This window comes from Rhamphochromis sp. 'chilingali' (genome assembly GCF_963969265.1).
Source record: "Rhamphochromis sp. 'chilingali' genome assembly, chromosome: 7".
Lineage (NCBI taxonomy): Eukaryota > Metazoa > Chordata > Actinopteri > Cichliformes > Cichlidae > Rhamphochromis > Rhamphochromis sp. 'chilingali'.
Window position 1 is genome coordinate 29260430 of NC_137934.1, and position 15376 is coordinate 29275805.

The following is a 15376-nucleotide window of genomic DNA, read 5'->3' on the forward strand; positions in this document are numbered from 1 at the left end:
AGGTGTATATAGGGGTTAGAGCAACACATTTTTCAGGGAAGCCCTTGTTTGTTACAGTATACTAAACTGTAGCTATTACAACAGCAATGAAAAGTGAGCAGCTAGAATCCAAGATCGGATAAAAATCTAGTAGCTGCTCTCATCACTGTAGATGTGTCCGTCATAATAACGTTACAGACTATGCTAGGCTTTGGCCCACATCAGTCTAAAATTGTATGCAACCACGAATAACGTGTTTTGGAAACTAACTGCACAACAGGCAGCACTGTTAGTTATCTCAGAGTAGCATTTCTAATTTTGATTGAAACTGTCAGAGAAAACGGCGGCTTTGAGCAAGCCAGGATATTAGTTTACAGAGGCTGTTAAAATTATATGTCTAACATAGAAATGTTGGTGACACAATAATTTCATCCTAATGGCACTGACATATTCATAGGGTTAATTTTTGAGACAAAATGTCATGAGGTAGTCATGATTTTGCAAATATCCACCTTGTAGTGCAGTTTGCACAAAAATGCACTCACCCTACAAACAGTTGTTGTGTGGGACACCAGTAGCCCATGTCTGTTGCTGTAACATTAGTTCATGTTTAGAATAGAAAATCTCAGCTCACTGATTTGATCGGGGCAATAGTGCGCCTAAACTGTTGCATAATTTTGCTGAGAGATCTTTTACTTTGTGGTAATCTTAGATGAGTAGTTTTATGGGTAGTCATTCAGTGTTCCCTTAGTGCCAAAATATAACAGATGTTGGTGTACTATAACTGAAGTAATGATGTTAAGTCCTTAAAGTCATATTCTTTTATTGTCATGACTGTATTTGAAGCTATTTTTATTTTTGTATGATACCTGATTTATATGGAATATGACTGAAGTAAACTAAAGCCTAAAATACTTAGTCAGTCATTTGTTTAATATTAATTTAACATTATAGAATTCACATATAAAACTATGAATTGTGATTTTAAATGGTTTAAAAGCATGTAGAATAGCATATGCAGGCAAGTATATTTCTCCTCTTTTTATTAAGAAGCAAAAACAAAAAGGGAAAAAAAAAGAAACAGGGCAGAGTTCGGTGGTTGAATCATCCGTCCCCACCAATGCCAAAACCAAATCTACGCCCTTGGTCTAGATGCTGGTGGTTTTGAAGATGACGACTTCGGCTTTGAATAAAGCTCCCACTGAGATGTCCAAGGTGAAGATGGTAAGGAGGTGGGTTTCACAAGAGTGCAACACGGAGGCTGATTTGCTCGAAAAAGGCAGGCAAGAAGATGACTGGTCTACAGTAACGTCAGTATTGAGATTGACAGTGTGGGAAAGCGGTAGTTGTGTAAAGAAGAGAAAAGTAGCTGAAGAGACAGAATGCATACACCTGGAAGAGATAAAAGTGAACCAGCAAGAAGCCTCTAGGGTCGCTGGAGGGAAGGATGGTGAATGGACAGCCTACGGAAAAGAATCTCCGTCCAGAAGGTGGCGGTAATGTACCTGAAGTGGTTTGCCAACCGTCATAAAAAGATAGAAGAAGAAGATGCAGCAGCTCAGATGGAGAGAAGACAACTGACCTAAAACCTGAGTAACGTAAAAATGAAACTAGATGTTATTGGTATACTGCAAAAGGACTCTAGAAGTAAACGCTATCAGACCTTACTTCAGTTTTTAAAAGAGAATAAATGGCTTAGGGGGAATTGAGGGTTTTTTTTCTCTTTTGAGCGACGTTCCAGTCACATTCCACACCAGTTGGTGGCGGTAATGCACCATTCAGTTCTTTGACAACCGCCAATTAAATTTAGAAGAAGAAGGAAGAGGCGACGAAGAGAAGAAACCGGCTTCTCTGTTCTGTTCTCAGCTTTCAAACAGGTAAAAGAGTTGTTTTTTTTAATGCTAGCTTATTTGTTTAACTCCGAGTTAACGAGGATTTCTAGCACTGATATCTCGCGTTTAGGAAGAAAAGTAAACTTACGAGGTAATCAGTTTTTTACTTTGTCGAGTTCCAAGGAACGATGACGGCGATTACCGCCACCTAACAGCTAATAAGGTTAGCTTGTCTGAATGGTCGTGTGCGGTGTACGTGGCACATATGCAACTATATATGTACAAAATCTGCTCGTTTTGTACGGGTCAGATCACCTCAGATAAAAATCAGGAAGCATCTAACAAATAGCAAACGTTACTGCATGAAAACACAGATAAACCTGTTAGCTTTAGAAAGTTTGACGATGTTTATAGCTTGTATCTAAATCAGAGTTTCCCTGTGATTCGTCCTGTGCTGAATTGTTCATGTTCCACTACCTAGATAAACATGAGCGATCCCATGAGGGTGTTGGTGACAGGTGCATCCGGGTTGGTGGGCAGGGCCATACAGCATGTGGTGAAAGAAGGAGGAGCCAAGGAGGGGGAGGAATGGATATTCCTGTCCTCCAAAGATGCCAACCTCATGTGAGAGTTGCTCCGCTTCAAGATAAAATGCTGTCACATGTTTTGATACTATTAACCTGCTGGTGGCCTCTCCTCAGGAATATGGACCAGACCCGGGCAGTGTTTGAGAAACACCGGCCTACGCACGTCATCCACCTGGCTGCTATGGTTGGAGGGCTTTTCAAGAACATGAAATATAACCTGGACTTCTGGGTATGAGGAACCTGTTCATCTAATTAACTCATTTAATAGAAATGCTATGATCGTAGACTATCTAGATTCATGTTTTTGATGCTCATCCTGTTTTATTTACTTTCCAGAGGAACAACATTTACATCAATGACAATGTGCTGCAGGCAGCGCATGAAGCGGGCGTGGTCAAGGTTGTTTCCTGCTTGTCCACCTGCATCTTTCCTGATAAGACGACCTATCCTATTGACGAGACCATGGTGAATATACCTCCCTGCTCTTTCTGTGCATCAGCACATTTGGAAAAGAGCAGCTCACATGCGCTTCTCTTTACTACAGATCCACAACGGTCCACCTCATGAGTCCAACTTTGGCTACGCCTATGCAAAGAGGATGATTGATGTCCACAACAGGTACGTTATGTCTTCTATGTGTCATTTCTATCCTCTACCGCATTGTGCTTTCTCTCAGCTCTCAAATCCCTCCCTGGCAGACTGGTTTAGAACAGTTCTAATTATTTTCAAGAAGTCCAGCAAGGAAGCTGTTGTCTTAAAAGATCAACAAATGCAGGGTGTTTCAAAGGGGTAAAACAATCATGATCTTGCGGCTGACCAACATAATCCCAACAGTTTTTAGTTATACTTCTGTTTAGCATGTGTATAGTTTCACAGGACATATTAGTGTTTGAGAATTCTCCAATACTGTTATGTGTCACCCTCGCATAATGCCTCTGCCTATTTTTCAGGAAATGCATTTAAAACTTTCAGCCTCATGACATTTTTTTCCTGTGTGTGCTTCACAGAGCGTATTTACAGCAGCATGGGCGTTGCTATACAGCTGTGATTCCCACTAATGTGTTTGGTCCTCATGACAACTTTAGCATCGAAGATGGTCATGTGCTACCAGGTCTTATACATAAAGCATACATTGCTCAAAGTAAGTTGTGGATTTTTAAGTCCCTAACCCCATTGTCATTCCAGCATTTCTCTTTAAGCATTTACAAGTTTTTGGTGGTGTAAATGGACATGTGACTTCATCTACATGTTGTACTGTTCAGAGGGGGGGAAACCCTTGGTGGTCTGGGGCTCTGGCACACCTAGAAGACAGTTCATCTACTCTTTGGACCTGGCTCGTCTTTTCCTCTGGGTCCTGAGGGAGTATCCAGAAGTTGAGCCAATCATTCTCTCTGGTGAGTCCTCATAGAGACTATGACTCTTTGACTATTCAATGATGATGGCAGTTTAAGGATAAGTGTTCTTATAATGCTACATCTGTTGCTTCCAGTTGGTGAGGAAGATGAAGTGTCCATCAAAGAAGCAGCAGAAGCTGTTGTTGATGCATTGGGCTTTAAAGGAGAAGTCGTGGTATCCTTTCAGTAATGCAAGTTATTTGTTTTTGACAGTGGATTTGGAAGATTAACGTTAAATTCAGTTCAGTTTTATTTATATAGCGCTAAATCACAACAGCAGTCGCCTCAAAGCGCTTTATGTTGTAAAGTAAAGACTGTAGACTACTATAGAGAAAACCCCAACATTGCTTCTTGTTGTCTCATTGTTTCCTTTACCCGTGACATTCAGTTTGACACCAGTAAAGCAGATGGACAGTTCAAAAAGACGGCCAGCAATGCAAAGCTGTGCCGGTATCTGCCAGACTTCACTTTCACCCCCTTCAACCAAGGTGCGGCTGATGTAAAGCTTGACATTTAGATGCTAACAGTGTAGAAATTTCAAAAGACTCCATCAGTTACTGACTTGCCTGGTTCTTTTCACTTGCAGCTTTAAAGGAAACCTGTGATTGGTTTGTTGCCAACTATGACACAGCCAGGAAGTGAGAAGACTGCCAAAAAAATCGGTGCTAATTCTTGTTTCATCTGCTGTTGTGTTGGTAAAGAGTCTGGTGGTGGAGAGAGAGCTCGTGGAAAACAAAGTGCTTCACAGCACAAACACAAGGCAGTTGGTGTTGAGTCTTACTGTTGTTGCCCTCTTTCTGCAGCACCATACTGTTTTGTGCTGAATGTTGGGTGCAGGACCTGGGACCCCTTTTCGGTACATGGACTCTATTTAGCTGGATTCAATCTTGGATGATTTGTCAGAATACCAGTTTGAAAAGTATTGGACTGAAATGATGCCACCGAGCCATGGTGGCATTATTCTTGTGTCAGGAACTGGTTAGAATCCTTGTCTGTGTATAAAAGGTGGGTGTAGCTGCAGGGTCTAAATTGTGAGCTAATGCAGAAGTGCCTTAAACCTGTATTCTTTTTAATGGCCAGCAGGGGGTGACTCCTGCAATTGTAAAAAGCAGTCCAGTCATGTAGAAATCTTTGCTCATCCACAATCTGTGACCTCAGTAAACACTTTCCTTATGAGCTTGAGCTCTGTAGCTAGATTGAAGTGTTAGTGATTATAAAGAGACGTTAAATGACAAGTCTGTACCTTACCTCGTCACATCTGGTTTCAAAACACCAAATTGATGATTGCAAAAATCGCAACAGCTTCACTAAGCAAAGGGTAAAATCACAGTAGTGAAGTCCATCTATTGTATACTGGCTATGGTTGTGATTGTGGACTCAGTGTTAGAGAAGCATTTTTAAGAGACCACTGCAAATCATGATCATTTAGAGGTGCCCCTCAGTCAATAGGAAATAATACACACATGAAAGTTGCTACCAGTCTGTAGTAGGAGACAAAAATAATTTCCTTTCACGGCTCAACACAGCTATAAAATAAAATTAAGAAATTGTACTGCAAGGCCTTAAAGTCATCACTGCTGAATCCGTCCAGCTGCTGTGAGGAAGAGCGTTCTTCTTCTACGCCAGGGGTGCCCAATCCCGGTCCTCGAGAGCTACCGTCCTGCAGCTTTTAGATGCATCCTTGTTCCCACACACCTGAATCAAATGAATGGCTTGTTATCAGGCCTTTGCCAAACATGATGGCATGCTGAAGAGATCAAACCATTTGATTCAGCTGTGTTGGAGTAGGGATGCATCTAAAAGCTGCAGGATAGTAGCTCTCAAGGACTGGGATTGGGCAGCCCTGTTCTACGCCCTCTAAATTCAGGTGCTTTCAGCTGGTTTTCCCATTTAGGCGCTCTTTGTATTTGCTTTTAAAAGGACTGACATTAATTATGCTGTAAAAGAAAGCTTTTCTGCCATTTTTCTACTGTCCCTCACTACATTTTTCTCTAGTCGAATTTTAAAGGGTACTGACTGAGCTACATGTAATCTTGGATGTCTTTTTTGTTATTTTTCCTTCCCTCCCAGTTTTAACTTAAATTGCAGAGTTGCTGATTGTGGTTTCCAGTATCAGTGTTACCAGCAGGAAGAGTTCAGTCATCTCAGATTTAATCCAACTGTTTTAATCTAAACTAGATCATCCAGCTGAGCGTGGAACGTTTTAGGAACGTACAGATCGTGGGGTCTACTGTCCTTCAGTAAAAGAAAAATGATGTCATCGTCTATTCTACGACCCGTAAGAAGAAGTTTTAGAGTTTTATTCACTGTTGTAGCGTTAATCATTTCAGCTGGGAAATTATGGGCTCAAAATGTGGTCATAAATATTTTGTACTTGTAAATCAGTTTCGTATGAGTAAAAAGAATTTGTGTGTGTAAAAAAAAAAAAAATAAAATAAAATAAAAAATAAATTTGTGTGTGGACTTAGCCAAAAAACCCCTGCAAGTTACAAGTACGAATTTTGACCCAATTTTTCTTCCTTTCATCTGATTGGTCAATGTCATGTCAATCACAAATGTAACAATCCAATCAGAGAACAGATGGGTTTGGCTGTCGGAGGGGCGCTTTTTTGAACTGCAGGTCCTTGAAGGGTAATACAGTTTGAAGCTTGAGGATCTCTATATAAATATCCGATAGCAGCTAGGTCACCTAACTTTCAGCAGCTGTTGAAAAGATAAAGTTGTGGTATGTCAGTGGTTACAAACACCATTATTACTTTAGGATTAGTTTAACACAAAGTCAGGGCTGACCCGGGACCATTGCTGTGAGTCACAGTGCGCAGCATAAAAGTCCTTTCACATCGGACGAAGGATGTGCTGCTAATGCTAACTGCTAACTAAGAGCAAAGGATCCAGAATTTGTTGCGCTGGCTGCTGAGCTCTGTGGGTTTTTGCAGCTGCTCTACCTGTACTAGATGCACCTGCTCCTTGTCTTTTCTATCTCTGACTTTATGTCCTCTACAAGAGTTTTTTTTTTTTTTTTTTGCTAGTTCTTCAAATGCTCAATAAAAACATGTATGCTAATTCAAACCGAAGAAAGCTTTGTGATGAAGACTGTCATTTCCAAAACACTACCCACCCCCACCCCGCGGTCCGCAGTGCTGTTGAAAAGGCTGTTGAAGTCCCTGTATTAAACATGTAGACCTGTGACACAAAAATCACCAAACTTGGACGACCACAGACTGTTTTCCTTCGTGGTGATGAAGGAAAACGCTGGGTTGGCATGTAAAAGGGCATTTATTCCCTTCAAAGACCTGCAGTTCAAAAAAAGCGCCCTTCTGACAGCCAAACCCATCTGTTCTCTGATTGGATTGTTACATTTGTGATTGACATGACATTGACCAATCAGATGAAAGGAAGAAAAATAGGGTCAAAATTCATACTTGTAACTTGCAGGGGGGTTTTTTTTGGCTAAGTCCACACACAAATTTTTTTTATGCACGCACAAATCTTTTTTACATATACAAATTGTTTATACCAACACAAATCTTTATTTTTTTAAACACATACAAATCCTGATTTACAAGTACAAAATATTTATGACCACATTTTGAGCCCATAGGAAATGGGCTGCTTCACTCTTGTAATCCAGGTGCTGGCACAACATAACATTCAGAAATCAGAATTGTTTTGACTTAGTTTGTTATTGAAGGGTTTGGGATTTGATTGATCCAGCTTATAATTGAGCATTATGTGGGCTAGTGTTTTGTTTTGTTTTTTTTGTTTTTTTTAAACTAATCAGAGCAAAATAAATATTTTATATTTGCAATGTGTTTCAAGTGTCCTACCCTTGAAATGAAAGACATGTCACAGATTGAGATTATTTCTCTATATGTTCATATGCCATAAAAACAAAACAAGGATTCAGTTCTGCTGGACAGCACTACTCATGCTTCACTTTATAACAGACACAGAACCCTGATGTATACAGAAGTGTATAGATCAGGGTTGGGGAACCTTCAGGCCTCAAGGGCCAGTGTCCTGCAGGTTTTAGATGTCCTTGATCCAACACAGCTGATTTAAATGGCTAAATTACCTCCTCAACATGTCTTGAAGTTCTCCAGAGGTAATGAACTAATATTTGATTCGGGTTTGTTGAACCAGGGTGCTATCTAAAACCTGCAGGACATCGGCCCTTGAGGAATGCAGATCCTCATACACAAACGACTGCACCTCAAAACACCAGCCTATTTAAAAACGTGAGGTTTGCAGATGGCATGGTGATCATGAGACTTGTGAAGGTTGGTGATGAGTCTGCATACCAATGAGGGGTTAAACAGCTGAACATGCTCCTTCAGGTTTCAGGGATCCAGTCTGTTGCCACCTAATACAAAATTATCAAAGAGGCCCAGAAGAGGATGGACCTCCTGCACCAGCTCAGGAGCTATTGGTCCATTTCTACTCTGCAGTAATCCAGTCTGTTTACTGCATGACCATCAGTGTATTAATCAAACCAAAGAGGACGAGAACAGACTACAGTGGACAAGTCAGGTCTGCAAGAAACGATTTGTACAAACTCAGAATTAGGAAACACTCACACCCAGGATACAACCTCTTCCAGTTCCTCCCTTTGGTAGGTGCTACAGAACAGCTTTTCACAGGCCATTGCTTACATGTTGTCTCTACTAAAACGTCCACCACAGCTTTTACTGAAACAAACCATGCAGTAAATACTCTTTGGTTATACCTATATTACACATACTCAAATTGATTGATAGGTAATTTATTTCAACATGTGAACCAATATACAAGTACATTTAGAAAAGAAATGAGAAAAAAATATACTATACAAATTCACATAACTCTCTCCCTCCATCTATATATAGAACCAGTTACCCACCACTATGAATAGGCTATACATGTTCATCTGTGGCACATTGCTACTGTCTGTTTCCATGTTCTCTTAGGTACATTGAAAGCAATAAAGAGCATGGAATTAAGAAACAACTGAGCCCAGTTCCTTGTGTGTACATGCACATACTCTGACAAAGCTAATTTTGATAAGTTTTCATTTTTATTAAACACGAAAGCTAAATAAACGTCTAAAAACATTTAAAATAGCTACAGATGTAATTTTCATTCAGCAATCTTACTGCTGTCTGCAGTGCAGACAGAACTTAGTAAAAACAATATTTCATTACTGTATACAGTTTTTACAGACAACAAAGACGGCTGAGCCTGTTAAAACTGGACATACGAGGAGTGCCCCCCTTCGTGGACTCTGCAGTACTCCTGTCCTGGCACGGCTCTCTTCTTACAGACTTTTCCTCTTTTTGTGAGGCCATTGCACAGCTGACGGCCTGACACTGAGCTGAAGGCAGAAAAACAGAAAGATGCCCTTTAACAATTCATATTTCCCCTTTACTCATTATAATGAGGTTATATTGGAGGGTAATTATTAATTCCACAGTTTCAAATAATGAGGTCAGTATACATTGAAACAACTCCTATAGGCCAAAAGCTCTTGGAGACTCTTACTTCTATTTCTGTATGATTTCAGTGAAAACTGGTATCAGTAACATAGCAATGAACTGGCAGCTAGAATCCCTAACATGACATGCTCATTTCAAATGTCAGGGTTACACACACACACACACACACACACACAGTACATTAAATCACAGTCCATATAAACAATTTAGCTCTTCAAACAGAAAAAAAATAAATAAATAAAATATGTGCATGTAACTGGAGCTACTGACCTGTTGCTGACTAACGATGGAGTGGGTCTTGCACTTCGTGAATCATTCCCTAAATCAGACGAGTCAGTGACTGAATCAAAAACACCTTCCAGGTTACTCAGGGGTATATCGTAACAAAGAGCCTAAAACAGATTTCAATTAAACAATATTTGTCTTGCTTGCCACTAGTGATGCACTGAGAATACAGTTTTTGCATTTCTGAAAGCATTAACTCAGTTTGCTTACCGCTGAAGAAAGTGGCTTTGGTATAAACCTGGGAGTGGAGTGATTTGGTTTACCAATTACTGGCATAAGCCTCGACTCTGGCGTAAGCTTCCTCTGAGGTGGAGACACAGCTGATATGCCAAGTTCACCTGAACACAAACATGTTTGACAGCAAAACTGAGAAGCTGAATTTATAGAAAGAGCACTGCTCTTGAACAGGATTCACTGTAAAAAGGTTCAGCATGTGTTTCCCACCTGATAAAAAGCTGTCCGGATTCAATAGGTCGTCTTCCTCAATGAGGTCATCTTTTTCATCTCTGAGCACAAAAGGATAGAAAATAGGTCCAATAGATGCAAAAGGAATCATTGTTAATTTGGTGTAGACAATAATACATGTTCTACTGCCTGAAGCTCTTACTGACCGTGTAGAGTTCAAAATTCATTTTTTACTCGAACAAATCATCAGTTACCAGTTTGAGCACTGACCAGTGAACTCAAGAGTTTCTGATTGAGTCGGATTAAATCATTAGCCAAGTTTAACATCTACAACATTGTGCTCATTTAATAAATTACTGTCTATATCAGGGGTCCCCAATCCCAGTCCATGAGGGCCGGTGTCCCTGCAGGTTTTAGATGTGTCCTTGATCCATCACAGCTGATTTAAATGGATAAATTACCTTCTCAACATGTCTTGAAGTTCTTGGTAATGAACTAATCATGTGATTCAGGTGTGTTGACCCAGGGTGAGATCTAAAACCTGCAGGGACACCAGCCCTCGTGGACTGGGATTGGGGACCCCTGCTCTATATTATAATTGATAGCTGCAACCAGTGTCCATCAGCAAGCAGACGTCACCCCTCTTCCATGTCCAGTTTCAAAACACCAAGATGGTGATGGCCTTAACATTCAGTGAAGTCCGTTAAATTGAACATTTTCAAAGACCAATACGCAAGTTGCAGTTCTAGTGTGCAACATACTCACTTGCAAGGCTGCTTCTGCGGTTCCACAATGGTGCACGAGCTGAGTAGCAGTGGACTGGTCAGCTTTTTCGTGATCTTGAAGCATGCCCACAGCTGATTCACAAACCAGTGACCTGCAGAAACAAAATTCACACTGTGACAAATGCTTCAGAAAACTGCAGCTAATGTATTTTCCTCATAAGTGACTTTATGTTTATACCCAGAGACAGAGTGAGCAGCAGCAGGCTGAGGCTGGTGAGATCCAGCGCTGGCTGCTGGTTGACTTCAGCAACTGCATTCAGAGGCACAGTTAGCAGCAGCATGGCTCGAGAGAAACCAGGACAGTGCAGGAATGTCAGCAGGACTGCACACAGTACAAAGTAGCCTGTGTGTGTGATGCACGTCCATATAGCTGTCAGACTTAAACCTGTTCAAGCAAAAAAGCACAAGAAAAAGAATTCTTAAGTCATACAGAAACCTTTTTTTTTTAGTCAAAGAGAATGTAAAGAATTAATTTCTAAATATGTCCTGCTGACAGTCAATTATCCAACTTCTCTGTAGCAGGAAAAGACCCTATAAAAAGGGAGTGTGCCCTATGGCTGCCGTGTCTCACCTGCCCATCCGAGGTAGCCCTGGATCATGTGAAGCCTGTCCTCTATGCGGCTCTGCATCTTATCGAGGTAGTGCAGCATGCCTCCCAGGGTGCTGTTCATGCGCTCCAACTTGTTCATCAGGTCAGTGTAGTACTGGGAGGTCTGATCCTGATACTGCAGAAACTCTATCATACTGTGGTCTACTCAGCCACATACAAAAAGATATGTAAGCACATTGCTTGGGGGGGATAGTTTTATAAACTACAAATGATTTCAGCCATTTACCAATTTTCTGATAGATGTCCTGAGCTTGGTGTCTTACATCTGCCAGGTCCTTGACAATCGCCTTGTGGCTGTCCTGCACCTCAGAGCCCTGGATTTGAAGATGCTCGCTCACATTCTCTAAAATAAAAAATAAAAAATAATAAGGTGGACAGAAAGAATAAAATCCATGCTACATGATGTGGCATCAGGTGTGTTTACAGAGTTTTCTTAAAGAGAATTGCAGTTCAATATTTTATCTTATTTAAAAGGGGAAAGTTAAAACTTCCAGAAGTCATTCAGCACATCGAACTGTATCAGGTCATTTTCGAGTACTTTGACAAACAGTTTCTTTTATCCATGGTCAGTAGTAAACCCATTTACAAACTGCTGCAATTTGACTGTTAGCACATGAAAAGAGCCTTTATGTCGGATTATTTGCAGTCGCGCCCAAAGTCAATTTTAACAGAATAGAATAAAAATACAGAAAAATGTAAAATTCTCACCCATTCTTTGTGTAATTCCCTGAATGAGCTGAGCTACCAACTCCTGTCCAGAGGCGATGAGAGCTTTTTCCTGACCCAGACGCTCCAGGTTGTCCCTCAGTGAACTCGTCATCTGCTCCTGGCCCTCGTGGAGCTTCCCCTGTTGAGCCTGCAGAACACTGTGGCCTTCAAGCAGCTTGTCCAGTGATGCTGCAGTCAGTTCTTTCAACTCTACCTGGCCCTCCTGTTTGAAAATGATCCATGAATCCAAGAAACCACTGATTTGCAAAATAAAAATTATTTTATTTTATTTTTTTTAAACCCAGCCTTACCTTCAGGTCCTTCATTGCATCTAGCTGGCTGGTGGCTGTGGAGATGAGTGCATTGACTGTGTGCTCTGCTCTGCGCCGGAAAAGCTGCTGTCGAGTTGCATAACAAACGGAGCGCGCTCGGTTGCTCACTATGTGGTAAGCATTCCATGTATCTGAATCCATGTCTGCTGTGCACTCTTTGATGGTCTAACACATAAAATTGAGATTAGCACACAACATTATATATTTTTTCATTATATTTTTAAAGCCATTTCTGACAAGTACTACAAGATCGTATTTTTACCATCTCCTCTGTGCATAGGTACGTCTGGCGCCCCTCAATCTCTGCCTGGCAGTTAAACAGTTCCACTCCGAGCTTTGCGAGCTTTTCTTCTGAGAGGCTGTCACAGCTCGACTTTAGCCGAGCGATCACCTACAGGAGGAGACAAACCAGAGAAACATGATTCCTCTGTTTAAACAATGTATTGAAAACTGTGCCATGAGAATTTTATATGAAAGACACTTAATAACACTGTTGCCCAGCCTTCTCCAAACTCAAACCTAATATTGTTCAAAAACATTTTATTTGTCCGTTGGATTAAATACACATTTTCAAGGCCCACATACCCTGTAATGACAGCTGTCCAATGGGCTGAGCTCCATCTGCTTTGCCTCAGCTAAAAACTTCTCATCTGCAGTTGCCATCTCAAACTGAGCGTCTTTGGCAAGATGTGCTGGAGCCACTGCAGCTGGTTGAAGAGGCGCTGCTGCTCGAGGTGCCTCTGTCAGCCTCAGCCACTCAAACAGCCCGTTGACCGCGAGACACTGACAGGCCAGCAGGAGGTGCAGGTAGTGGATGAGGTGACCCATGTCTGGATCAGAACATGACAAGGTGCACATGCAAATCATCAAACATGGGAAATACATTTCTCATAATCCCTGCAACCACACTATACTGCCAAAAGTAACTGCTCGTCTGCCTTCACATACATAAGAACTTCTCATCCTACTCTTAATCTAAAGAGTTTAATATGATGTCGGCCCACCCTTTGCAGCTTCAACTCTTCTGAGTTTAGGTGTGTTTATGGGTTGTTTTTTTTTTTTTTTTTAAATCACTTTTGGGAGGCAGTTACTCAGAGGTGAGCAGTGCTGTAGAGGGTCCTTATCCCATCAGTGTCTGTTCCTTCGTGCAAGGAGTAACAGGATAAACACTGCCACACTCTTATAAAAGGACCTCCAGCAGGACCCTGGTGTGAAGGTCTCTCACTAACAATCACAGACTTCATGAGGGTGACCTGAGGACCCAACGTCCTCTAGTGGGCACTGTGCTCACTGCCCACACCATGGAGCCTGACTGGCATTTGCCAGAGAATACCAGAATTAGCAGGCCCACCACTGATGTTCTCTGCTGCACAACATTGCCTGGCCTCATGTAGCGAGAGTATGAAGGTAGTTCCTGGAGGAGGACAGAGTTGATATTACTGACTGGCCCCCCATGCTTTCCTTACCTTAATCCAGTAGAACACCTGTAGAACATTATGTTTCAACTAATTGAACACCAGCAGGTTGCATCTTAGACTGTCCGGATCTGGGAGGAGATTCCCTCAGGATACCATCACCATGCCCGGACCTTGTCAGGCATGCTTACAAGCACATTGGGCAGGGGGCAGGCAGGGGTCCATACAAATTACTAAGTACCATTATGACTAGCTGCAATTAAAATTTCCGCAAAGTGGACTAGCCTGCTGCATCATGTTTTTTACTTTGATTTTCAATATGTCTTTGAATTCAGCCCTCTGTAAGGTGATCATTTTCATATCAGTGTAGATATGCAGCATGATTTTTTTTTAACCCTCAGATCTGATGTGTTGCTTTAATTTTCTTTTTTGTTGTTGAGCCGTGTACAAAAAGCAACAGAGCAAATCAGCCAACGCATCGAAACTATTGACCAGTGGAGAGAAGAACTAAAAATGTTTAACCAACTTAAATCCTGTGGATGTTAGGTGGTCGTATCGTAACACCCCTTGATAACGTGCCTAAACCACAGGGCAAAACCTGCTCAGGGACAGCTTTAGCAAAGAGCCCAAGGCAATGACCCGAGCACCAAACTGCCCAGAGCTCATTCCACTCAGGCATTTATGGAAATGTCCGGACTGGTCAGAGCTGTTCTGGTGGTGAGACCGTCAGCTACAAAACATTAGCCAGGTGGTTTCAACATTGTTGATGATCTGTGCATATTTAAACGAATATTGTGACGATGTTTAGCATTTAGCATTCTGTATATGACTATAAAGTGTTTCTGCTGCATTGGATGCATTAGACAATGTGGAAATAACAACTACCATTTATTTCTCTGATTGAATGAAGATCCTACCGAGGCTTGCCCAGGTATGCCCACTGCTGCAGCGCTCTGCTGAATACTTGCAGTAACATCATTTAATTAACAAATAATCACTTTTGCATAACTTAAACGGGACGGAAACGAAGCTAATTAGCTTACTGTAAAAATGTTAAGTTGTTTTCCCCGATTTTAAAATACTGCAGTCATTAAAAAATAACAAAAAATTAGCTATCATATTTTGCGAAATGTATGAACAGTTAAAATAAAAACGCCCTATTAAATGCATAAAATAGAATAATTTGTAAACAAATACCTGTTGTTCAAGGAGGTCCTTGACAAGATAAAACACTCGCCCCCGTCCCCCTCACACAGCTGATTCAAATGACAGACACTAACTTTCTTCAACCCGTTTAAAGCTTCTCGTCACGACGAGGCCACAACCAATGGAATGGCAGACGTTCTTTAAAAAGGTGCGTTTCATTTAATTCACGGTTGAAACGTCCTGGACACGGCGGGAAAAAAAACCGGTATGCGCGGAATGTTTCGCAGAGGATGCTGAGCGGCGCCGCCCACCTGGAACAGCAGCGACAGTGAAGTTAAAACCAAACGAACCAACAGTGGAGCTAGAGTCAGCTGGTTGGCTCTGTGTATGCTCTGGGTGCATCCACGGTTTAAATTTAACTTCTGTT

At 41.4% G+C, this 15376-nt stretch overlaps 2 protein-coding genes across 5 annotated transcripts; one reads left to right on the top strand and one right to left on the bottom strand.

The window, feature by feature from the left end:
- Nucleotides 1-1399: 1399 nt before the first annotated feature.
- On the top strand, nt 1400-7559 carry LOC308399938 (GDP-L-fucose synthase-like). The gene is made up of 10 exons (XM_080887368.1): nt 1400-1856; nt 2293-2435; nt 2513-2627; nt 2735-2863; nt 2943-3016; nt 3406-3539; nt 3661-3792; nt 3888-3967; nt 4181-4280; nt 4379-7559. Exons 2-10 carry the CDS (start codon nt 2299-2301, stop codon nt 4432-4434), a joined length of 957 nt encoding a protein of 318 aa, XP_080743494.1. The 5' UTR covers nt 1400-1856; nt 2293-2298; the 3' UTR covers nt 4435-7559.
- Nucleotides 7536-15151, bottom strand: LOC308399935 (protein brambleberry-like). 4 transcript variants are annotated; one of them, XM_080887363.1, is made up of 13 exons: nt 15001-15151; nt 12974-13218; nt 12651-12779; nt 12368-12553; nt 12057-12276; nt 11575-11691; nt 11310-11489; nt 10917-11123; nt 10719-10830; nt 9993-10054; nt 9759-9886; nt 9534-9655; nt 7536-9142 (listed from the first exon to the last, which is right to left on the bottom strand). In XM_080887363.1, the coding sequence occupies exons 2-13, from the start codon at nt 13214-13216 to the stop codon at nt 9013-9015; spliced, it is 1836 nt and encodes a 611-aa protein (XP_080743489.1). In that variant the 5' UTR covers nt 13217-13218; nt 15001-15151; the 3' UTR covers nt 7536-9012. The 4 variants fall into 4 exon arrangements, with proteins under 4 accessions (XP_080743489.1, XP_080743488.1, XP_080743490.1 ...); XM_080887362.1 differs by having other exon boundaries at nt 12057-12279; XM_080887364.1 differs by having other exon boundaries at nt 9005-9142; nt 9534-9582; nt 12057-12279.
- Nucleotides 15152-15376: the final 225 nt, after the last annotated feature.

Coding starts and splice junctions, on each gene's coding strand:
- LOC308399938 (XM_080887368.1), top strand. CDS start 2,299: ATGAGCGATCCCATGAGGGTGTTGGTGACAGGTGCATCCGGGTTGGTG. Junction 2,864..2,942: donor ATCCTATTGACGAGACCATG/GTGAATATACCT, acceptor TCTTTACTACAG/ATCCACAACGGTCCACCTCA. Junction 3,968..4,180: donor GCTTTAAAGGAGAAGTCGTG/GTATCCTTTCAG, acceptor CGTGACATTCAG/TTTGACACCAGTAAAGCAGA.
- LOC308399935 (XM_080887362.1), bottom strand. CDS start 13,216: ATGGGTCACCTCATCCACTACCTGCACCTCCTGCTGGCCTGTCAGTGT. Junction 12,280..12,367: donor ATGCAATGAAGGACCTGAAG/GTAAGGCTGGGT, acceptor ATTTTCAAACAG/GAGGGCCAGGTAGAGTTGAA. Junction 9,143..9,533: donor CCATCGTTAGTCAGCAACAG/GTCAGTAGCTCC, acceptor TTCTGCCTTCAG/CTCAGTGTCAGGCCGTCAGC.